Genomic DNA, 25,479 nt, shown 5'->3' with positions numbered 1-25,479 from the left:
TGCTCCATTTTCATTATATCTCAAATTTATGTAAAATATAAAGCATTGGAGAGAAAAGTAAAAAAAAAGGTATTATTTACCTTACATGTAAATATGCCTTTCTATTTTTAAACTTGATAACTTACAAATATCTAAATCTATAGTCATAAGGAATCAAAGCGGGAAATACAAAAAATATGTTTATTGCCTCCCCCCATTTTGCACATTTGTACACGCATTGATGGCGTGTAAGTTAAATGGCCCAAACTATAAATACTGAGGGATTACATGAACCAAATGGAAGGTCCACGTTTGCAAGCTTGAGTCTCATGGCTGATTTTGAGTGGACATCATATACCCTAGACCTTTGGATCCCATAGTGTTTGTTTGTGGATATCTTGAAGAAAGAGTCTCTGTAATGAGTCATGGGTGACTTTCTACTATGCTCGAAGCAACGCATAAATAATTGTGTAATTGGTAATATTTGGTTAGCAAGGCTTGGACTTTAATGACTGAGAAAAAAAGTAAAAATTTAGTCATTGTTTTATTTAAGCATTAAAAGAAAATGTTTAGCAACTATGGGTGTCAATTGCAAGCTAAGCTTTTATTTGTCCAAATATGTTTAAACATTTAGTACTTTCCTTAGGCTAAGCTAATGTAATATTTAAGGATTGTTCTTAAGTTATGAATTATTATTCTTCATGGGACCTTTATGGCTCCTAACAGAAAATATGTGTTAATATTGGGCAAAGGTTTTAGCATAAGCTAATTTCATATTTTTCTTTTTAAGGCTATAGTCTGTTGTGAGACTGCCACCATCCTGAAAATGTTTTAGTTTGATAACATTCCAGTCTTCCTTTCAATTGCATCCATGATGGCTGTGAGAAATTCAATAACAAGGGATTTGCATGGTAATTAGTTTTGTTGACTCTTAATCAATTTAAGTTATTTTTATTGTGTTCCATTTACAGGTAAAGTAACTGTTTAGTCACGAATTCCTTATTGCTTGGAACTAATAATTTGGCTGCAAGGGATTTAATTATGGCTATTGAATACAAAATACTGAATAAAATACTAGGAACTAGTTTCTGACTGATGAACAGGAATATTAAGAGATGAAGAGGCGTGTGGTTATATGATTCAAATTTAATCTAAGATTTCAGCATCTGATAATTCTGTGGTTCTAATTATTCTGACAATTCTGTGTACAAAATAATTGTTTTTGGGGTGGGGGCTACAAAAAACTTCAAAAAACGCCTAAAATATGTTTATGTTAATTTTTATTACGTTTTTACGAGCCAGACAAAAATTTGGAGGGGAGGGGCACAAAACTATCTGGTTTAAACCTAAGTGTAAATTCGACTATATCCCCCTTTTTGATTTAAGAAAGATTTGTGGGATAAGTTATTATTCCTTATATGATGAAGCTACCCCTTCCTCAATCTTCACTTTTACACTAAAGTCTTCAAAATAGTTCTTCAAAAATACTTCTCATTCAAATTCAACGGCCTCTATGTTTGAGCAGTCTTTCTCAAAGATTAATTTAATTTTTTATTTTTCCACAAAAAAGTTTTTCAAAGAAAATGAGCAAAAATAAAGTAGGGCTGATAACCCCCCCATGCCTTCTCAAGACCAGAACATAATTGGTATTTTACTATAAAAAAAATGACTGAATTGTCATTTTAGTTTACATATACTAATATTTATTCCATGCAGTTTCAATAATTTGTTATTTTTTAAAGTAACAAATTGAAAACATTAAATATTATTTATTTTGAAATTATTTATTTTTTATTTATTTTTGAAATATATTTTATTTTGAGCTATGTGTTTTCATTTCTTAAAAAGAAATTTTCTAAAAAACTATCATTACCAAGATTACTGAAAAAACAACAACGAATGAATGTGGATTGACAATTTGATGCATATGCTGATATTTTTTCCTGAAAGTCTTAATAATTTTGGATTTATTAAGCTAAAAAAAGAAGATATTTTAAATGTATTTTGTTTTCAGTCACCACAATTGACACATAAGAAAAAAGAATTTTTATCCTGAATCTAAATATGTAAGATTAATCAAATTTAAAGTTACCCATTAGAAGCTACAAGCTTTGCCTGATGTTTGAAAAGCAGGAAAACACCCCTTAAAAGTCAAGCAATAATCAAACACCAATTTATTCACCATTTCAGACAATCCTACCTAGAGATTTCAAGCTTCTATGTGCAATGCTTTGGAACTTCGTAATTTTTTACCCCAGAAGAAAGATGACAAATGTGTGTAAATTCGTTTTTTTTACTTTTTAAAGTTTGATATTTTGTCACAATTCCTTAAGAAATACTATTCAAACACAAAGGCACTTTTGAAGATAGGAGGTTGAGGCCTCTACAGTAGGGTTCTCTGATATGATGAATCTGATAGTGTGATTTTCATTAAGGTTGTCTGACTTTCAAAGGGTGTTTCCCTCTATTTTCGAAAATAACGCACATTTTCTCGGGCTTGTAACTTTTGATGGGTAAGAGTAAACTTGATGAAACATATATATTTGAAATCAATATTCAATTTTTTAAGTTTCGGTTACTATTGAGCAGGGTCACTCATTACTTACAGTTCGTTGCCACAAACTGTTTGGTTTCAATTTGAACAGAATCTATGGAATCATTATACTGACTGCAATCAAACAGTTTGTAGTAACGAACTGTAAGTAAAGAGCGACCCGGTCCAATAAGTAACATAAATTCTAAAAAACGGTTGCAAACGGGTTTCCCCAAATGAAAGCAAGGAGCAACACGAAACTTAAAACGAACAGAGATTATCTTTTTATTTGAGGGGAGCTGCCTCTTCCTGGACCCTTGCTCTTTCCACTAAGGTCTTAAAGTATTTCTAAAGTATTTCTAAATCAGTTATTATGTATATGAGGGACTCACCCCCTCGTAAGTACCTCGCTCTTTAAGCTAATTTTTTTTAGTATTTTCAAAAAACTGATTAGACAGCGTTTGTGATTAAGGGGGTCATTCTTAAAAAAATGGTACAAAGTTTGAACTTTAGCGTAAGGAGCGAGGTATTGACGAGGGGGGCGAACAACCTCATATACGTTATCATTTCTGTTGCTTTTAAGTTTTAATGTTGCTCCTTACTTTCAGCTGAAAAAAACTTGTTTTCTATTCAATTTAGGATCGTTTTTTAAATAATGCTGGGAAATCCGACAAGGAAAATTTTCTTCTCCCATGGAAAATACCTACGTGAAAGATTATCTTGCGTAACCCCCTCCCCCGACCCCTCCTTCCCCCACACCAGCAAAAATCCCCCTTGAAAGATCCATACACTTCCCAATAACCAATATTATATATGGACAATGGACAAACTTCATAACTTGAGAGTTATTTGAGCTTTTTTTTTTACTTAATCAAGGTTTGGAATGGTACTTGAACTAAGATTTTGATTCAACTGAAATTTATTGGTAATATACTTGAAAGAATCCTTCTGGGAGAATTTTGAAAAGATTTCTTGTAAATGAAAATGGAACAAGAGAATGAATTCATTTCTGAGCTTAAGTTCTTTTATTTATGACTTTGACTTGAGCGTTTGCTAAATGTGGTAAGGAAAATCTGTAATTCTGACAATCTGAATGCACTTAATGTCTTACGGTTGTCTTAAAATACAACTTGGATGTATATAGTAGCTTTTGATTTAATTTAACACCCCTCTTAGCAGTCCCTGAAAAACTTCAACATAATACATGTAATACCCGTATATACCCAGTCACGAGACTAACATAGATATGCCCTTAGGATACACTTAGTGTCTATTGATTTAGTGCAAAACCCCCCTCAACATCCTCTGAAAGTTTTAACTTACTACTCTTAGTAGTTTCTTAAGTCTTACAGATACGCCTTTTCAGCACATGGATGTAGATAGTCTTTTGACTGAGTTCATTATCCCCCTCAACATTCCCTCAAATTTGCAACTGAATAACCTTAGTAAATTCCTGAGAAATTGAAGATAATCCTTTTTGACGACCTGGATGCACTTAAAGTGTTTTGATTTAGTTCTATAGTAGTAGTAGTAGTAGGAAATGTAGAAGCAGTCGCAGTCCCGAATGGCCTCCTCGCTGGAAATTTCCTCTAGAAAATTCCATGCAGAAGGGTTTGTCTCCATCGTTTCTCAATTTGCTGCTTTTATGAAGATACAAAAAAAGAACAACGAGTTTTTTTAACTGAAAGTAAGGAGCGACAATAAAACTTTTAACGTACAGAAATTACTTCGTAGATGAAAGGGGCTGCTTCCTCATCAACGCCCTGATCTTTATGCTAAAGTTTGACTCTTTCTCTCCACTCTATTTGTTAAAACAGTAAAAAACTTTAGCGTAAAGAGCGGGACATGGATGATCGTTACCACAAACTGTTTGACAATCCCGTAAATTTGTTTTTGTCAATACTTTTTACTTGTAAGTTTATCCGGGATAATCCACTGGTGAAAGGATGAGCTCTATTGGAGTCAACTTTAAAGTCCCAAAAGGGCTTGACCAGTAATCACCAAGATCCTAAAGAGTCTAATTTGACAAAAATTAGAATGAGCAATCATACATCATTTGAAAAATCAAGTCACTTGACATCTTTTGGTTTACGAAGGTATGCATGTTGATTTCGGAGTACAATCTGGGTCAGCTATTTTTATCTTCACCTAGCGGGTCCGTAAGAGCTCACTCGAAATACAACTAATTAGAGGCAAATTGATTTTTGGGTATTCCCCTCCCCCCACTCTATAAAATTTATGATTTTTTAGCCTTAAGAATGGTCTCCCAAAGTTCTTAGCTAATTGTACACCTAGGATATAACATGTACCCCTTTCTCACTATTAATTTAAAACAAAAACATTTCCGGAAAAAGAGGTTTTTCAAAGAAAAGTAGAGCCATATTAAACTTAAGACCAGCAGAAATATATTCCTATGACAATTCAACTCGAAACGACCAGAAATTGCCATTAAAGAATAAGTGAAACCGAAAACGAACATAATATTAAAGTTTCAAAGTTCACCAGTCCCTGAATATAGTCAGAAAAAAGATGTAGTAGCAATTGCAAAACGGGAAGTTTTTAAAGGCTAAGGGAAGTTTTTAAAAGGGTAAAAGGGGAGGGGGGCTGTCCTTTTTTCAACATCCTTTCAGCATGCCTTTAAAGTTTCAACTTAATATCCGCAGCCGTTCCTTATATATTGCTGTTGTGTCCTTTTATCAACACTCCTGCAAAAAATATAGTGTGCTTTGTTTGAAAACCTCCTTAACATTTTCTAAAAGTTTTCTTTAGTATTCTTAGCCTTTTGGAGACTCAGGATCAAACATCATCCATGTCCCTCTTCCTAATTAACAACCTTGTATATAAATATTGGGCAACTATAACTTGCAATACTTGCCCCATGGGCTCTGGGGGGTACGTCATCCCCTTAATTATAGTTATTTTACTTTTCGACATTTTAAACAAGACAGCTATTCCAAAATTTTGATCATATACCTTTGGAGAGAGGACAAGAAAAAGGGAACGGCAGGGGGACTGGTCGCCCTCCAATTACTTTTTAACATTCTCCTCTACCTGAAAGTCTAAACTTAATACCCTCAGCTGTTCTTGTGATAATGAAGATACACCTTTTGGATAAAAATGATGCATATACTGTCTTTATGTTTAGTTTAACATGCCCCTCAATATTCCCTGAAGTTTCACCTTAATACTCTTAGCCTTCTCAAACACGCATAGAATCAATCACCCTTCTCTTAATAAAGGATCCTGCATGTAAAAACGGGCATATTGCATAATCCACATTAGTTGCCCTGGGGGTTGTGGGGGCATTGCATCCTCGAAGACATAGTTACTAGACCTTTGGCTGTATTGAACAAAATGCTTTTTAAAAATTTTGATCAGTGTTGAGAGAGAGGAGCATCTGAAAAAGCAAGGGGGACTGGTTGCCCTCCGATAGCTCTACAACATCCCCTGAAATTTTCAGCTTAATACCATCAGCTGTTTCTTAGATGTTGATAATACGCCCTTTTGATAACCAGCAAGCACACAGTGTGTTTTATTGTCTTTGATACTCTCTTAAAATCTGGGGAGAGGGGCTATGTCATTCCCATAGGTAGAGTTGTTTGAGCTTTTGACCAATTTAAACAAGATTTCTATCTCAAAATTTAGATCAGATAATTTTTAGGGAGGGTAACTAAAAAGGGTATGAGAGGGGCTGGCGACCCACCAGCTACTTTTCGACATCTCCCTCAAAATTTTCTGAAAATTTCAACTTAACACCCTCAGTCGTTCTTAGAATAATGAAGATTCTTCTTTTTGATAAACTTGATACACGTAGTGCCTTATGATTTAGTATAATATACCCTTCAACATTCTTAAAAGTTCCTCCTTAATGTTCTTAGCCTTTTCGGATACACCCAGAATGAGATTTTTCCCCTTTTCCTAAAAACAAATCTGCATGTTAGAAATGGGCAAATTGAATAATGTATAATCCTTTCCCCGGGTCTATGGGGGGCATGGTATCCCGGGAAGTATTGCTATTAGAGCTTTTGAATAGTTAGAACAAAATGACAATTACGAAGTTTCGATCAGTGTTTACTGCGGGGGAGCCTAAAAAAGGCAAAGAGGGGGCTTGTTGCCCTCCAATCCCTCTTCAATCTCCTCGACATGCCTTGAAAATTTCAGTCTAATTCCCTGTGTCATTCTTTAGATATTGCTGATATTCTCTTACACAATCAGCAAACACGGTGTTTTTTTTTAGTGCGTTCTGCACACCTTTCAACATTTCTTTGTAGTTTCTTTTTAATACCCTAACCCTCTTTGAAGACCCAGGATCAAATATGCCATCTTCCAATAAAATCCTTATATGTTAACAATGGGTAACTTGCATAATTTATAGCCCTGTCAACCCCGAGAGACATAGCTATTTGACCTTGGCCTATTCTGAACAAAATGGTTATCTAAAAATTTTGATCTGATGCATTTTGGGAAAAAAGGTATTGGGGGGGGGGGGCTGATTGTCCTCCGGTCACTCCTGACTCTTAAAAACAAACAAATACAAAGTAGAAACAATAGGGAAAATCTTTTCAAGACAGTGGAAATCAGTTCTGTGAATATTTCGGCCCTATGTCCAAGGGCTGTCTTCAGCACAACACGAGAACAAGAATGAAAATATGTATATATAAATAAACTTACATTAAATTGTGAGAATTAAAACTAAATAATGTTTTCTAAAAACTTTTTTAAAAACAGCCCTAGCATCCTTACTTCAACGAAGTTCAACCAGAACTCCTGGTTGAACTTCGTTGAAGTAAGGATGCTAGGGCTGTTTAAAAAAAGTTATTTAATTTTAATTCTCACAATTTAATGTAAGTTTATTTATGTATACATATTTTCTCTCTTGTTCTCGTATTGTGCTGAAGACGGCCCTTGGACATACGGCCGAAATATTCACAGAATTGATTTCCACTGTCTTGAAAAGATTATCCCTATTGTTTCTACTTTGTATTTGTTTTTTATGGAAAGGCAGTGTGGTCTTTGTCGCTATTTTTGACTCTCAAAAAGGATACTAAAACTTTTGATTTCCAATTGAATGAGCCTCATTCAAAGTTTATATGACCACATCTTCCATAAAAACCTTGTATGTTGTTAACAACATGTTACTTGCATAACTTACATCCCTTGCCCCAAAGGTAGGAGGGGGTTCAACCCCGGAAGCACAGTTACTTGACGTTCAGACTAAATTGAACAGATCAAATATCTCAACATTTTGATCGGATACATTTGAAGAAAACGGGGGGGGGGAGAGCTGGTTGCCTCCAATCGCTCCGATCCAATAAGCATCACAATTGGGCACAAATAAAAATGACAATATACAAAGAACAGGAAATAGTTATTATGGTGAAGTTGTGTAATATTGAAGTGAAGCTATGTTAATAGTTATTAAGGTTCAAGAAGCATATCAAGAATTTGAAGGTGCTCCAATAGTAGGTTGTTAAAACTTTTTCGAAGCTTCTCGTGACAGGATGGATCGGAGAGTAAGTAGAATCGGTAAGGAGGCTAAGCAGAGGAGTCAGGGTCTAGTGGGCTATGAATTTCGGGTAAAGTGTCCTCAGGACGGGGATGACAAATGGACTTTGCAAAACGCAAACAAATTTAATCCTCTTTTTTTTTAAGGTGGTATTGCCTGTGGCTTTAAGGTGGAAGGAGTGTAGGATTTGCTTTCTTTTAAATGATCCTGAGTGAACGCTTTTGGATCGACTCAATTTTATCGATAAGTTCTTTTGAAAGCTGTGAAGGCCAGACCGGATATGTATATACTCATAACATCTCGACAAAGGATAAGTAAACACAGAGGAAATGCATCTTAGGGTAATAAAATTTGTTTAAAAGTTTAAATATAGATAGTGATCTGTGTACTTGCTTAACAATATTTTGAGGCTTTTTGTTCTGCGTAAGATTATTAGAAATTGTGACATCAGGGAGTTTGACATATCTTATGAGCATTTCGGGGTGGGGGGTGGTGGTGGTGATGGACAGGGTCTACAAAAACGGGCGTCGGTTTCAAAACGTTTGTCAAACCTGGAAACTATTCTGGGAGAGTCAAAGGCCTATGATTTATCACCGATATTGTTTTAGAGCCCCTCCGCAAAAATCCCCCAACTTCCCCCTGAAGGTAAGAAATTTTTGTACCTATGTCTGCCCTCCTTTTTTTCAAGCTGTAGTTGATCACAACTTAAGTTTTACTTTTAGCATTTGATACAGACTCCGTGCACTTCACCATAGGCACTATTTTTATTATTAATTATAGATAGTATAAGACATGTCACTGGCTCCAAGGTTAAAATAACACTGAGTTGCATGGTGAAGATGGAGCATAAAGGCGATAAAATGGAAAATCGAGTCCTTGTGAGTATTTTTCTTTCTGTCATTTTTCTAAATTGTCTAACTGAGCTTCTAGATTATTTAATTTTTTTAATATTTAGTTTTAATTTTGTTAAATGATCTTCTTAGTTATGTCAGTCAAAAAGAAAAAAGAAAGATTGTTGTGGGGGTGGTGTAGGTAATAGGGTCAGGTTGCGAATGGGCAGAGCAGCTCTCCGATTGAAGAATTTGTGTACTTTCCAAAACGATGCTATAACTGCCAGAAATTCGGTCACGTTTTAGCGGTGTTTTCCACTCCACAGGTTTGTCCTCGTTGTGATGTCCTAGACCATACGTCAAATACTACTACCCCGTGTACGAATCCAATTGGCTGTGCAGTATGTAAATCGACAAAACATACATGTTGGTCATTCTAATGTCCTGAGATGAAAAAGCAAATTGAAAAGCAAAAACGCCCCGAAGAATGAACAGAATGCAAGTACGAAGATCGTGTCGTGTAACCTGAAGAGAGGTGTGTCTCACAGAATCCTCTTAGTTGAAGAATTATGTCGGCGAGGTAATATTCTATGCATTCAAGAACATCTGCTGAAAAGTGATAGTCTCAGCCTGCTCAAGTTTTCAGACAATAATAGATTTTATTTTGTCCCAACAAAGTCTTCGTCAACGTGGAAGGCCCTCTGGTGGACTAGCGATCATATGTAGCTCTGCAGTTGATTCCGAGAGTCTTCATATAAATGAAAACTTTATGGTTATAAAAGCTGGGAATCTTGCGATCGTCAATGTCTACCTCCCCACAAACTACAGTGACGAAGAATCGGATAACCGATTTTCAAGGGCAGTGCATGCTCTTGCAAAGTGCCTCAAGACCATTATGTTGTCCAAACTTGAATGCATTATAATCGGAGACTACAACTGGGATCTAGGTGATGACTCGTCTCCTCGGTCCCACTTGATCCTAAGCATACTGGAAAATCGGTATCGTGTGCTTCCAAAAGACAATGATTATACTTTCGTACAAACTAGTGGTTCAGTCTCAAATATAGACCATGTCAAATGCGCATTTAACGTGAGTGGCACAGTTAACGTGCTAATGGGAAGTCACTCAACCGACCCTATCTCCATTGAAGCATGTGCTAATGTGTGTATTCCTAAGGAAAAAAGCACTTCACAGTAGTACGAAATAAAGGATTGGTTAAAGGCCGACTTCTCCCTTTATCAGACGGTGCTCGACAAGACGCAGCAGAACATCAATGTACCATATAATCTCCTACAAGCCAACGTGCAAAGGAATATCCAAGAAACTAAAATACAGGTCAATGGCTTTTGTGCTGAAATCACCCATGCACTACTAACCGCAGTCCATAATTTCATGCGCCTTCAATATAATAGGATGATTCACTACATAATAAGATACAAAATTTAGCTTTTCTACTCAGAGTCTATCCCAATATTTTTAGCGCACTTAAAATGAACATCATTTAACACGGGTGAAATGAGTACATTAACCATCAAACTTACTCATCACCCAGAGCTTTTGCAAAATGACCTGCAAAAGCTCTGTATGCACTTAAATTCTTGTTGCTTATTTATGCATCTTTTTACGCTGACCTAAAACATGTTCTCTATCTTCATGTGACAAAAATCTTATTCGAGAAATGTGTGCTGATTTTGATCTTTTTTTTTAACAACTATAACACTGTCTTCTGGAAATTTGATTACTTCCCTGATGTTAATCTAAGTGTGTTTTAGTTCCAATTTTTAAGCTTTTGTAATCCTGGCATGTAAGCTAAACATTTTATTTTTTAAACGTAGTATGCAGCATCTTGATCTACGTCATCAATGTTGCAACACAAATGTTTCAGCTTTTAAGTTTCTATAATGTGTGTTTATATCCTTTTAAATGCACTAGCATTTAAATGGATAGTAACTTACGAACGGGTGATCAGATCTTAGTGAAATTTGTTATTTAGAAGTATCTTGTGCTTCCAAGCTCTTCTTTTAAATCCCAACCAGATCCGGTGACCGTGGGGGAGAGTTGGAGGGGGAAACCGGAAGTCTTGGAAAACGTGAAAATTGAGATATCTCTATCTTACGAACGGGTGATCGGATCTTAATTAAGCTTGATATATAGAAAAATCTTATATCTCAGATGTTCCATTTTCAATTTGAATTAGATCTGAGGACATGGGGGGTTAGAGGGGGAAAAAGAAATCGTAGAAACCGGAAATCTTGGAAAATGTCTAGAGTGGAGAAATCGGGATGAAACTTGATGGGTTTCATCCCGTAGAATATATATGTTTTTATCTTAGTATCACAAGGCCTTGTGAAGGTTAGTTCTTGAAGCTAAAGCATAGTAGTGAGCCTAATGATGTAATCCAGAGAAATGTTTTGCGGTTCTGTATAAATATACTTATTTCCTCTGTACCTATATTGAATTTAAACTAGAAATACATTGGATACTATCCTTCAGGACAATACCTTACTATTTCTTCTCTTAAGAACGGGTGACCAGATCTTAATGAAATTTGATATTTAGAAGGAACTCATGTCTCAGAGCTCTTATTTCCCGACCTGATCTGTTGAAACCAGGGGGGAGTTTGAGGGGGAAACCGGAAATCTTGGAAAACGCTTATAAATGTCGTAGACACGTGAATGATGTAACCGGACTGGATCCGCTCTCTTTGGGGGAGTTAGGTGGTGGGGTTCAGTGCTTTGGCGAGTTTGGTGCTTCTGGACGTGCTCGGACGATGAAAATTGGTAGGTGTGTCAGGGAGCTGTACAAATTGACTTGATAAAGTCGTTTTCCCCGATTCAACCATCTGGGGTGCTGAAGGGAGAGGATAAATTAGAAAAATTTAGAGTATTTTCTATCCACTCGATGTTTATCTCGAGTGGATAAACATCGTGGATGATGTGAGATTTGATGATTAACATCCCGTGAATGTGAGATTTGATTCATATACTGGATACTTGTTTTCATTTTTTTGTTACTATTGTCAACTATAACAAAGTAAAAAAAAATTTCCCCTATTAAAGAAAATTAAGCCTTTTTGTTGGATTTTGGTTTAAATGAATCGTTGTATATCGTTTATAGAATGAGTAAGTTTATCTTTGTCTATCGGTATCTATTATAAATAGAGTAAAAACCAGATTAGTATTGCTAACTGTTATGCTCCAAAGACGATGTCATCATTATTGTATGATGACACCATCATAAAGCTCCATTTGACACCATCATTGTATGATGACACCAGCACAAAGCTCCATTTGACACCTTCATTGTATGATGACACCATCACAAAGCGCCATTTGACACCAAAAATGATATTCTTGGGGGCTACTTCTGGAGTTCAAAGATAGCGACGCATAAAAAGGGCACCGTTATGATCTCCATGGTGAAAAAAAACATTACCTTGAGTTTTATGGTTTTATCATCATGGTTTTCAGACCATGATGATATCAATGGTTTAATGTTTCATTTTGATGCGACACCAATTTCGAGGAGTACAGGCTCTTTTTTGAAAGTCTTATACATCTGTTTTCTAAACAAATCTTACTATTAAGATTAATGGAAATAATAGTTACCATTCGTGAATAAGTTACAATTTTTTTTTTTTTTTTTTTTTTTACTGAACATGATAAATGGGTATTGACACATGATATTTACATGATGATGGGTTTTAATTTTTGGATGGATGTCGTATACTTTGATATGCTCATCAAGAGCTATCGATTGCCGTCGAAAAAAAATTCTATCTGTCTTAGTTCAAAAGTTGATTTTTTTTTGCCGTAGGCCAACTTTTTAACGTCACCACTTAGAAAGGAGCAAAGGATAAGCTCCAATTTCTTTAGCAATGACAGAACTTTTAAAGTTTGAGGTACATCTGATAACATTGCTCTACCTCAATCTTAAGTCCGAAAAAACAAATGATAAACCAAGCCAAAATCACGGCAGCACTTTCGGACCCGTGGGAAAATGCCGCTTTTTTGCTTCTGTAGATTTTTCTATTTATCACTCAAAGAAGATATATTGGCTGTGGGGCCGGGTAACTGCCGCATATGTTTAATACTTATAGATTTTAGTCCATCTTCAATTTGAAAGTGGTGCCTGCCTGCTAGAACGGAGCTTTCCACTCGAAAGCAGAAACATGGTTTGATGAATCGAAAGCTTGGCTGCACAACTTCGGATACTCCTCTCTGACATAGGCTATATAACTCCACTTCACTTCGCACACCTTAGGCTCTGGCTCGCGGACAAGCAAAAACCGTCCTTTTTGGCCCCAGGCAAGAGTTCTGTGGAGCTTTCCAAAATGTAATGTCAAATTCATCAATCCGGCCTGAGGCCCACACTTTCTGTAAAAACCGCACAGGTTAGACCCTTACCAGTGTCCAGGAATAAGCTGAGATCGACGGTATAGGAAAAAAAAAACGGGACAAAACCAAAGTATTGCTCTCGCAACACAATGAAGGTGACGTTGGGTAGTATATATATATAGTATAGTGATTCCCTCAGAAAAACAAGATGTGTTTTTCTCTCCAACTGATCGTAAAGAGGTGCTTCAAGTTATCGAATCTCTCTCTAATAGTAGTACACCTGACTTCTTTGGCATAAGTAATAAACTTCTTAGGACCGCATCTTCCTTTGTTTGTGAAACCATTGTGCACATAGCAAACCTGTCAATGACCAATGTCGTCCGCCTTACTCATCACCCAGCTATTTATTGCAACATTTATTTTCTGATTAGTCTGTAGGGAATTTCTTCTCTTCTTATGTCTTAAGTAAAGAATAGTAAGGTATTAGTTACTGCTGTTCAAAGGAAACAAATAGCCTTGGTATCACAAGGCTAGTGAATAGCCTTGAAATGTATATTTACTGTATATATTACTGTAAGGTAGTATATTTGACATGGTCAAATATAGACCATGTCAAATGCACATTTAATGTGAGTGGCACAGTTAACGTGCTAATGGGAAGTCACTCAACCGACCCTATCTTCATTGAAGCATGTGCTAATGTGTGTATTCCTAAGGAAAAAAGCACTTCACAGTAGTACGAAATAAAGGATTGGTTAAAGGCCGACTTCTCCCTTTATCAGACGGTGCTCGACAAGACGCTGCAGAACATCAATGTACTATATAAATCTCCTACAAGCCAACGTGCAAAGGGAATATCCAAGAAACTAAAATACCAAGAATCGAGAGCTCGAGAGTGAAAGCGTGTCAAGATACTAAGTTTTGGTTCTCGGTATGGAGGGAAAGCGGTCGTCCAAAATCCGGTGTGTTGAATTGTCTCCGTGTACACACAAAACGTAAATTTGAGAAAGCCCTTAAACAGCATCGTATAAATGTGAAACATGAGTATACAGAGAGAATAATCAACGATCCAAGTTGTCTATGGAAAGATCGCGTGAAAGACCGCCAAGAAACGCCTAAGCCCATGCCTTGTGACCCAAAGTACTGGCGAGTCTTCTTTACGAGTGAATTTAGTGCCCCAGATCCCAGTGTAGCAAGGCCATATATCGAGAAACTTGAATCTGTGCTACCGAATTCGAGTCTTCCGGACTTCCGGAAAGTGATCGTATCCTAATGAAATTTCATATTTAGAAGTACCTCGAAATTCAGATCTCTTATTTTAAATCCCGACCGGATTCAAAATAAATCCGGGGGGCCGAGATGGTCGGTTGCCCCCAAAATAATTGGGGGGGGGGAAATTTTGGAAAACGCTTAAACCGGAGAGATCTGGATGAAACTGGGTGGAAAGAATAAGCACAAGTCCAAGATAGGTGACTGACATAACCGGACCGGATCCGCTCTATTCGGTGTTTTTTTTGGGAGGGGAGTAATTCGGAAAAATTAGAAAAAACGAGGTATTTGTAACTTACGAACGGGTGATCAGATCTTAATGAAATTTGATATTTAGAATGAACTCATGTCTCTGAGCTCTTATTTCAAATCCCGACCAGATCTTTTGACATTGGGGGTAGTTGGAGGGGGAAACCGGAAATTTTGGAAAACGTTATAAATGTCGTAGATAGGTGATTCCGTAACCGGACTGGATCCGCTCTCTTTGGTGGAGTTAGTGGAGTTTCTTTGGTGGTTTGGTGGAGTTTGGTGCTTCGTGACGTGCTAGGACGATGAAAATTGGTAGGCGTGTCAGGGATCTTTACAAATTGACTTGATAATGTCGTTTGCCCTGATTCGACCATCTGGGGCCTGAAGGGAGAGGAAAAATTAGAAAAATTGAGGTATTATTAACTTACGAGTTGGTGATGGGATCTTAATGAATTTTAATATTTAAAAGGACCTCGTGACTCAGATCTCTTATTTTAAATCCCGACCGGCATTAAGCCTCTGATTTTCCTTTAAAGCAATCTATTGATTCTTAGAATTTTGCTTGAGCTCCTACCCTATGAGCTATTGGCTCTTGGCTCTTCCACCTTCGTCAAAAGTGCCATATGAGCTCTTAGCTCTTGTTTCGATTCGCGACGTTCCTTGTGAGACTTCCTCCGTGGACAAGGAACTCGTATATCATACGTAATTACGGAGTGTCCGATCCAAGAGTTTGCATTAACCGGGTCGTAGAGAATTTCCTGGAAAAGGCTAAGGGAAGGACGAACCCGTGGCTAGCTATTATGTGTCAGTAGTTTTGTTTGTGTGCATAGTGTATGTATAGTTGTGGTTATGTTCGTAGTGTGATTTTCTTTTTCCATCCGTACTCCGTTGTGATTCTAGTGAATTTTCGGGTAATAAACTTACTTACTTACAATCATCGTTAATGATAATTGATTTCCTATTGTCAGATAGCAAACACATTTGGTCAAATACTTTCACTCTAATCTCAGAAAAATTAAATTATAACCCTCCACTATGAGGTTTCGTAAGTGTAAATTCGGTATTATCAGCCATTTTAGAATGAAAGTAGCAAATAATCAAGAATCATTGGGGGTAATTAGCTTCCACAACCATAGTACCATCGTCAGTGTTTATAATACACGTTTGGTTATGGTTTGCGAGCTATCATATTTGCTGCACAGTCTTATAGTCTTAATAACTTTCTTAGATCTTTTTTTTTATGTGTGTCTAAAAACCCATATTAGGAATCTATTGCATGTCGTCTCTACTTGTTTTTCAAAACTTAATGAAAAATAATTCATAGAAAAATCATTACATTTGTTTAATTGTGCGCATGCATGCATGGATGTTGTTCCATCTAATTCTTTATCTTCTTTTTCTCTCCACCTCCTCGGAATAGGTAGTAGTTTTGCAAGGAGAGAGGGAACAGAAGGATTGGGGTCAGAAACCTTTGTACATAAAAACCTTATAAATTCTCTTTTTTTTGTGAGGTTTACTTAAAAAAAAGCCGGAATTATGGGCAAATATAATATCTTTGAGGGTTAGTGGGGATCATAAGGGGCTTCCTAGACGGCTGGAATTTTAATATATGAATAAAAAAAAAGGTACGGCATTAGACCCCTACCGGCGTTGCTGATCTCTGTTTCTTGGCTCTTCAGCCAGGAAGTGCAATGGGGCCGAGTCATCCTGTGCTTTCGCACACCGTTCCTGTTTACCTTCCCCAGATTTCTTCAGGTACCCTTTGGAGCTGGGTCGACTCTGGCTAAGCTTACAGAGTCACACCACTGACCCCCGTCCCAACAGAAGAATTGGGTACACTGGGATTCAAATCCGCGTCCTCTCAGACAAAGGATCCCGTATCCAGCGTACCAACCAACTCGGCCAGGGCGGCTCTTACATTAATATTCATATATTATTATTACTATTCATATTCATGTATTACTATTCATATTCATACATTACTGTATATATATGGTATATTACATGCATTAATATTCATATTCATATATTACTATTCATATATTAATATATGAATAGTAACATTAAAATACCCCGACATCAGCTGTTTGATAGGTAGATAAGCATCAGCAGAGTTTGGTCAGAAATATCTCTACAAAGAATGCTTTTGAATACTGTTTTAACCTGTTATCAAAAAAAGGGTAGAATTTTCGTCAATTATTATAGTTTTGACGCTTTTGAGTTGAGATAATAGGCCCTTCCCTGGTGGCGTTGAAATATAACATATTATAATCTTCTTATATCAGCCGTTTGATTTATTGAGTAAAGGTGAACAGGGTTTGGTTAGAAACATCCTAACAAGGAATCCTTATAAATACTCTTTTAACTAGCAATTCTCGAAAAAAAGATAGGATTTTATTCAAATGTGACAGTTTTGAGTTGAGTATTTTAACTTGGGTCTTGAATATTGTCAGTCCGGTATTAACATTAAAATCTTGTGATATCCCTGCGTAGATTTTAGGTTTATGACCTGTGATTGTTAATATGACCCTTTTTGCAGGTTTTCACGCCTTGTCGCTTGATCGTATTTACTGCCAAAGTTCCTACAAAGGTTTGTGATTTTTTGTTTCAGTTTATATACTATGTTGGCAGCATGACCACACACAAAGAGGAACTGGGGGTGCATCATTCGCCACTTCGAGCTCTCTAAGTTCCCATCTCCTCTACTAAAGGCTGTTATTCGTAATATGAAAATATAAGATATTCGAGCACAAAAAAGCAATTTATTTTGTTTTGAGTCACCCTTCCTTGAAATTTTTCACGCATTTCAAGTGTTAAGTGTCTACACCAGGGTCATGGCTGAAATTAATTTTCGGAGAGCCCTTATCATAGATGGACGTTGTCAAAGTTTTAGAACAAGGAAGGTGGTAACTGTCCTTATAGAGTATGGAACTGTTGCCGCAACATAAGTTGGTCTGAAAGACAACCGTATATCGACAATGTGTATCCATTGAATAAAACCCCTATCCCTCAGTGAGGTAAAATGAAATAAATACATAAATAAACAAATTGCAGCTCTTTAGACTTCACTGGTCTTTCAAGGGCTCCACGAAAGCCATGTCTATGTATATATTCAATAAGATCTTTATTACTACTGCCAGATCTTATATCGGCCTTAACGGAAAGTTTATATCCTGCCAATGAAATATCCCTTTTTCAGCAGGATCAGCCTCAGTAAAAGCTCTAGTTAAATGGGAAAAGTGCATACAATTACGTAATTATGAGCGCAGTTTAAGGGCTTTTTCAAAGCTATAAAGGCATAAATCCTTTCTATATGCCTTTAAAGATTCCTTCACCAAGAATAAAAAGGGACATTGTTAGTGTAAAAATATGATAGTTCATATTCTTGACAAAGGTAATGCTCTCAGGGTATACCTGTGCTGATATAAAAGCTCCATTTCAATGCAACAATTGTTCAAACTTGCAAAATTCAGCTATTTAAAGGTCTTCGGTCCTTCAAGGGCTCTTTTGAAAGCTATGTCTATTTAATAGAAGCCACAGCTATGGGTAAAAAAAAAAATAAAAAGGGAAAATGTTTGTGTAAAAAGATGATAGTTTACATTCTTGGTGCATAAACTGTTCTATGGGTTTACTGATACACCTCTACATGTTTCTAATATTTCCTCACACATTACAGCGCAATCTTGAGAGTCCGAAATTGACCATCCGACACGTTCGATAGTCTGACAAGCTCTCAAGGACATTGGTAACCCGCTTCTGGTTAGGGAAGAAACGGCTTCTTTGATTTGTCAGCTATAAGAGTTAAATTTGAACGCTGATGTAACCGAGGAAGAAATAATTTACGAGATGGTTGCAAAAATGATGCTGAGCAAGACATTAAGAGTTCTAGGCACAACGTAAACATAACAAATCAGCAAGTTCCAGTATAGTTATGTGTAATGAGGCCTTGTTGTCTGCTGCTACACTTTTACATTGGTCTCAGGAGCGTTTCGTGTCTCAGAAATATCATAATTTCCATAATCAGATTTGATTATTTACGTAGCTATTTTCGATTGTTCAAGTGATACCTTCGTTTATCCAGAAAGTTTGATATCCAACTGGTGGATGGATTCTCTAACAAATCTGTTGTTAGGCTGTTGCTAATTCAACAAATCTGTTGTATTAAAAAGATTAAATTGTTCTTGTAGATGTAATCGTCCATTTTATTTCAAACCCCTCCTCGCCAAGAATTTCAATTTTTAGGTTTCCCAGACAGATTTGATACCTTATCTAGGAAATTACAGCGCCAGTTGTAAAATTCTTGGTGTTTTCGTGAAATTAATTTTAGAGGGGAAAGGTCTTTTTCTACCGTCGAAACAAAAACTGTTAACAAGTGTTGTTAGAGAATTTCTCTAACAAATCAAATTATTGTTGAAGAATTTTTCTGACAAATCTTATCATGGTTGAAGATCTTAAAGCGCAATACTCGAAAACCAGTTAATGCAGCATCTAGGATGGCTAGTTTCTGTGCTTATAATTATAATAGACAATTGTATTGTATCAGATTAACGACGCTTCTTGACTAGTAAGGTCCCTGCGTCGGCCCTGCAGTGCATTCCTGCAGCATAATTCGATCTCTGCGTCCCGTATTACCAAGTTAAGGTCAAACCCACTGCGCCACCACAGGATAAAAAAATAAATAAATAGACAATACAGGGCTACTAGTACTTCTTGACAGAACTTTTGGAAAATTTTGAGACAAAATTTTATCCAACAAATTGGAGACATAAAATTTTCAGCTGTTTGACTTAACCAACACATTCACAGTTTTTTTGGTGTTTTGAAAATGTCTAAGACCCACAAAAAGTAAGTTTCAAATCTTATTTTCAAGCCTGTATTTTTGAATGTCCTGCCCAATTATTACATTTCTGCGAATCGCTAGCTGACAATTCTATTTCCGCCGTCCCCCCAATAAAATTGCTTGCTAAAATTGTTATCTAACAATTGGAGGGCGGAAAAAAGTCATTTAACTTGTTAGATGGCATATTTAACTGATATGGCATTAGACTTTACAGTCTCTACTGGCGTTGCTGATCTCCGTTTCTTGGCCCTTCAGCCAGGAAGTGCAATGGGGGGCTGGGGGCCAACCATTCTGTTCTTTCGCACACCCTTCCTATTTACCTTCCCTAGATTTCTCCAGGTACCCGTTAAGAGATTTGGTACCCATTGAGAGCACTTCTTAGATGAATAATAAATTTATAGCTTTTGGTTATGGGCAGGTCTGGATTTACCAATAGGCCCACTAGGTCTGGGCCTGGAGGTGCGCAATGCCAGGGGACGCAATTATCACATAATTTTTTTTTGTGAACGAAAACTGGAGTAATATGATTTAACGTCAAAGTGCCAGGTGGCCACGCTGCTTATTCGCAGAATAGTGATTTTAAAACAAGACAGGAATTCCGTGGTCACTTGTAAACTGTCAGATATCTCCCAAGAATGACAGCTGAGAGTTCTGTATCACCGCTCTCATTACGTTTGGCTCATTAGTTGCGTTCTCTTCAGTGCTTCTGCTATCCCTAAAAATTCGGAAAGTTCCCTGAAAATCTCGCAAAAACGAAAATATCTTAAATGTCCTGAATCTGAAATATCTTAATTTAACATAAGTTGATACAATTTGTAATTTAAATATCTTAAATGTCCAGACACAATCCTTTAATGTTTAGTATCAACATTTTATTTGATAAAAAAAAAGCAAAATTGATTGAATATTTAACTGGAATCAGTAAAATCCTGCAAAGGACTGCTATATGATGTTTGATAATTTGAATATTTCGCTGCTAAAGACTGTATTCCGGCGAAAGAATGTGATGTGCCGTGTAGAACTTTTTTGCTCAGTACGTTTTTTTTCTCTTTTGCTTACGGTCAGCTACTGGCTATATAGCCCCACCATTCGGGCTTATGGGCGAGCCTTTCACTATGTGTCACCAGGAGAGTTTGAATGATTAACCCTATTTTATTGTATACTATAGATTTATTACCTGCAAAACTTTACAAAATACCATTGATGGCAGGGTATAAGAAAATAAAAAAAGACAAAAAACAAAGACCTGTTTAACATGAATATATACAACTATACGGGCTAACTCAACATTGGCATTCAAGTAAAATATTCATCTCAAGTCTGTCCCTGAAGAGTCACCCAAGGCTGACCAAGAGTCAAGAACTTTTAAGGAAATTCGTTACTCTCATAAGAACTGCCAAAGCGGGTTCTATCTGTCCGCATCTACTGACCAAATACCGGTTTTTGGAACATCAGTCCTAGCCAAATTTCCCTTTAATAATTGCTTTGCTGCGCTGAGATTTTGATGAGTTATGTTCATGGTTTTTTTTTCGCTGAAGGCGGCTGTTTGTTTCATGGATGAACTGCCATTAAGCATAATGAATGTTACACTGCTTAACTGTCATATTTCTATAAGTTAGAATTCAGCTCTGAAATATCGGAAACAATAACTGTAGCATTTATGGCATCAGGTATATGTGTACTAGTGTTAGGCTAATTTATTGTAAGCATTAGGCTATAGAATTATGGTGAGGGTATGGTCGATCTTATTTGTCTATTACGTGATTTTTTTTTGGTGGGATAGTTTAACCTGAGAATTTTAGGGGTGTAGATTTTCAAGGATGATTTTATGTCACTGTCCTAGTTGAAAAAAGGCTTTGTAAGAATTTTGCTCTTGTTGAATTTACTACTTGTTTATGAAGTTTGAATCTTTCTTAGTATAGACCGGACTTAGGCTATCAATGCTTGGCTGGGCTAGTTCTTGTTAAAGGATGGTGTAAACAAGAGTGTTGACGACCAATTAAAAGAGTTTAGAAAGAGGTAGTGGGTATTGGTATTTTATCAGTGATAGAGCTTGGCTTAGATACGAGTCTCTTTCTCATTGAAATTTTTTTATTGAAATATTTTCTCATGAAAGAGACAATAAATTGTCTCTTTCTCAGATTTCAACAAAAACTTCTATAGCTTTTACAGCGAGACATTAAGTCTTGCCGTCCCAATTTAGATAACGAGGGAACATTTATTTTGCTCACTTATTAGTTAGTTGTTTTTAATATCTTTAGCCCTTACTTCAGTACAGAAGAATGAAGCAAATATTGTGCTTGAATTTATGATTTATAAATCTGTTTCAAATTTGCCTCAAAAATAAACTGAAAACAGAATTCTTATGAAAATAAAACATTTGTCCTTTTCTAGCCCTTGTGTTGAGTTCATTTTGTCATTAATATAAGATTTATATTCATTTTGTCATTGTGTAAGATTATTAATATAAGATTAACATAAGATTATTTAACTTAAGATTATTAATATTATTTTATTTAGGTTATTTCTTCTATACAGGTTATAAACTCATATAAAAATAAAACCTTTGTCTTTTTCTAGCCCTTGTGTTGAGTTCATTTTGTCATTAGTATAAGATTATATTCATTTTGTCATTGTATAAGATTATTAATCTAAGATTATAAGATTAATATAAGACTATTAACATTATTTTATACAGGTTATACGGTTATAAATTCTTCTAAAAGTCAAACCTTTGTCTTTTTCTAGCCCACGTGTTGAGTTTAATTTGTTATTAATATAAGATACAGGTTATTTCTCGTTCTGCTTTCATTTTGTTTTGTGTTCAGTGGTTTCATATGACGTATTTGTGTTACCCTAGTTAATTTTCAAAACTCTATTTAAAAAGGTTACAGCTTCATCTCTTGGTATTACTTTCCAAGAGACATTACTTTCCAATAATGTTCATATATAAATCATATAACGTGTATTTTATAGTTTGACTTCCATATCCACTACTTGGATTTGCAATAATTCCAAAGCAATAAAGCTAATGTTCTAGTATTTGGAGCCAAGGATAAATTCCATCCCCCCCCCAAAAAAATAAGAATGTTGTCCGGCTCGTAAAAACGTAGCAAATATGAATATAAACAAATTTTTGATCTGTTTTTAAAGCTTTTTTGGATGGACCCCCTGTCAAAGAAATTTCCCGGATACGGCCCTGGCTCCTCCGTTGGTATTTTTTGCCCCTCTACCCCTATAATTAGTATAACTTTCAACCTTCTGGGGGTGCACGTGCCCTTAAAACTATCCCAGAAGTTATGTGTTAACTGTCTTATGAAATTATGAATATGTTAATATGTTATGAAAGCTAAACCATGTTCTTATATAAATCATGTAATGTGTAATTTATAGATTGACTTCCATATCCACTATTTGGATCTACAATCATTCCAAAGCAATAAAGCAAATGTTCTAGTAATTGGAGCCAAGGATAAATTCCACACTTTCCACACTTATGATTCTGAAGAGAAATCTACAATGGTTGATGGGATGATAAAAGCTGTTGTCCAAGAAATTATGGATCTTTTTCCAGGTTTTTCGCTCGAGTAAGTGTATAATTTTATCAGATTGAAATTGTGCACCGAGTAATAGAAATTATATTATAAATAATTGAGAAAGATGAGTAAATTGAATAATTGAAATGAATAAAATAATAAAAGATAGACAATTGATGAATAAATAAAAGATGATAAAAGATGAATGATTGAGAATAATTGAGAAAGATGGAATTGAGATCTCTGGGAAAGATGATTTCGTAAACCACATTGATCTGTCAAACAGTTCGTGGTAACGAACTGTAGGAAGGAGCGACCCGGCTCAATAGTAACCAATACTCTTAAAAAATTTGATACCAATAATTACATAAAAAAAATCGCATTTTAATGCTGATTTTAAATATATAACTTTCATCAAGATTAGTCTTACCTATCAAAAGTTACGAGCCTGAGAAAATTTGCCTCATTCTAGAAAATAGGGAAAGCACCCCCTAGAAGTCATACAATCTTAACGAAAATCACACCATCAGGTTCAGCGTATCAGAGAACCTTACTGTAGAAGTTTCAAGCTCCTATCTACACAAATGTGGTATTTCGCATTTTTCGCCAGAAGACAAATCACGGATGCTTGTTTATTTGTTTTTTTGTTTTTTTCCCCAGGGGTGATTGTATCGACCCAGTGATCCTAGAATGTCGTGAGTGGGCTCATTCTAACGGAAATTGATAGTTCTAGTGCCCTTTTTAAGTGACAAAAAAATTGGAGGGTGCCTAGGCCCCCTCCCACGCTCATTTTTTCCCCACTGTCACCGGATCAAAATTCTGAAATAGCCATTTTATTCACCATAGTCGAAAAACCTAATAACTATGTCTTTGGGGACGACTTACTCCCCCGCAGTCCCCGCGGGAGTGGTTGCAAGTTACAAATTTTGACCTGTGTTTACATATAGTAATGGTTACCGGGAAGTGTACTGACGTTTTCAGGGGGATTTTTTTTGGTTTGGGAGGGAGAGCTGAGGTGGGGGGGGGGAGGTTACGTGGGAGGATCTTTCCATGAAAAAACTTCTCATAGGGGAAGAGACTTTCAATGAAGGGGACGCACGATTTTTTTTAGCTTTATTAAAAAAACAATGAAAAAGTAAATATGAGAAGTTTTTTTCTACTGAAAGTGAAAGCAGCATTAAGACTTAAAACGAGCAGAAATTATTGCGCATGTGAGGGGTTTACCTCCTCGTAATACCTCGCTCTTTACGCTAAAGTATTTTTAGTAATTTCAACTATTTATTCTACGGCCTTTGTGATTCAAGGGTCGTTTTTAAGGAATTGGGACAGAATTTAAGCTTTAATGTAAAGAGCGAGGTATCGACAAGGGGTGAACTCCCTCCCATACGCAATAAAAACATACGATTATATCAGTTCGTTTCGTAAGTTAATTCTTAAATTACGTATACTTTTTTACTAATGAAAATATTCGTAAAAAAAAATTAAAAGCTCTAATTACCTTTAAAGTAATCAAAAAATTAGAGGGCAACGAGGCTTCCTCCCTCTCTCCTTCTTTCTCAAAATCTTCTGATTAAAACTATGAGAAAGCCATTTAGCCAAAAAATGGCTTTCTCATTGTTTGTCTAGGTTCTTAATGATAACATTATTTATTGTTAGTCTGTGGATTTTGAGTTGTACCCTAGCTAATTTTGTGTTTTTGCTTTGTTTTGATTTCCATGTTGTTTATTTTTGTCGTTTAATTTTTATCTGTTCGATGTCGTAAATATTTTCGCTTGGAAAAAGTAAACTTGATTCTTTGAGACTTTCTCTAATATCGTTTAATTAGGGAAGGAGTTGTCCTCTCGAAGGATCCGTAACTATAAAACATTTAACTTCGAGGCTTAAACCCCTTTATAATTGCCCCTCTTCGTCCATATATTTAATTGGAAGTAAATCATTTTCATTTTGAATTTATAATTACCTATTAACACATTTAAATGGGTTTAGTTTTGCATAGAATAATTTTGAATAATTGTCCCTACCCTATGAAATTTGTCCCATAACCAGTTTTCGGGCTGCGTCCTTGCTATCGTTTAATTGAAAAAAAAATCTTTCCAAAAAGAAGTTTTTCAAAGAGAAGCAAGAGCTACATTAAGCCTAAGACGAGTAGAAAAAGAGTCAAATAATAATTCAAACATAAAAGGAATAGAAATAACTATGAACGAATAAATAAAACCAAAAAAGAACGTAAATTACAAATGGATATTCAAGTTCAACCTAAACGCGCAGAAATTACCACAAAAAGACGAAAAACTAACACTGCATAAACCTTCTAAAGACCACAGCGTTATTTGTGCTTTACCTGAATCAAACCTGCTTATTGCTTGTTGAATAATTGCCATCACCCTATTAAGTTTGTC

General features: G+C 36.0%; 1 protein-coding gene across 1 annotated transcript in view; it reads left to right on the top strand.

The window, feature by feature from the left end:
• The window catches only part of LOC136035061 (F-actin-uncapping protein LRRC16A-like), a gene marked incomplete in the record, with an annotated part of 202,446 nt that overhangs the window by 6,010 nt on the left and 170,957 nt on the right, over positions 1-25,479 (top strand). Inside the window, 4 exon segments of the mRNA XM_065716658.1 lie at positions 770-890; positions 8,799-8,896; positions 17,244-17,294; positions 22,938-23,131. Of these exon segments, the coding sequence (XP_065572730.1) occupies positions 851-890; positions 8,799-8,896; positions 17,244-17,294; positions 22,938-23,131 (383 nt within the window).

The sequence above is a fragment of the Artemia franciscana genome, chromosome 13 (assembly GCF_032884065.1).
Source record: "Artemia franciscana chromosome 13, ASM3288406v1, whole genome shotgun sequence".
Taxonomy (NCBI): domain Eukaryota; kingdom Metazoa; phylum Arthropoda; class Branchiopoda; order Anostraca; family Artemiidae; genus Artemia; species Artemia franciscana.
The sequence above is the reverse complement of the archived record's forward strand: the minus strand, read 5'-3'. Positions and strand labels throughout refer to the sequence as shown.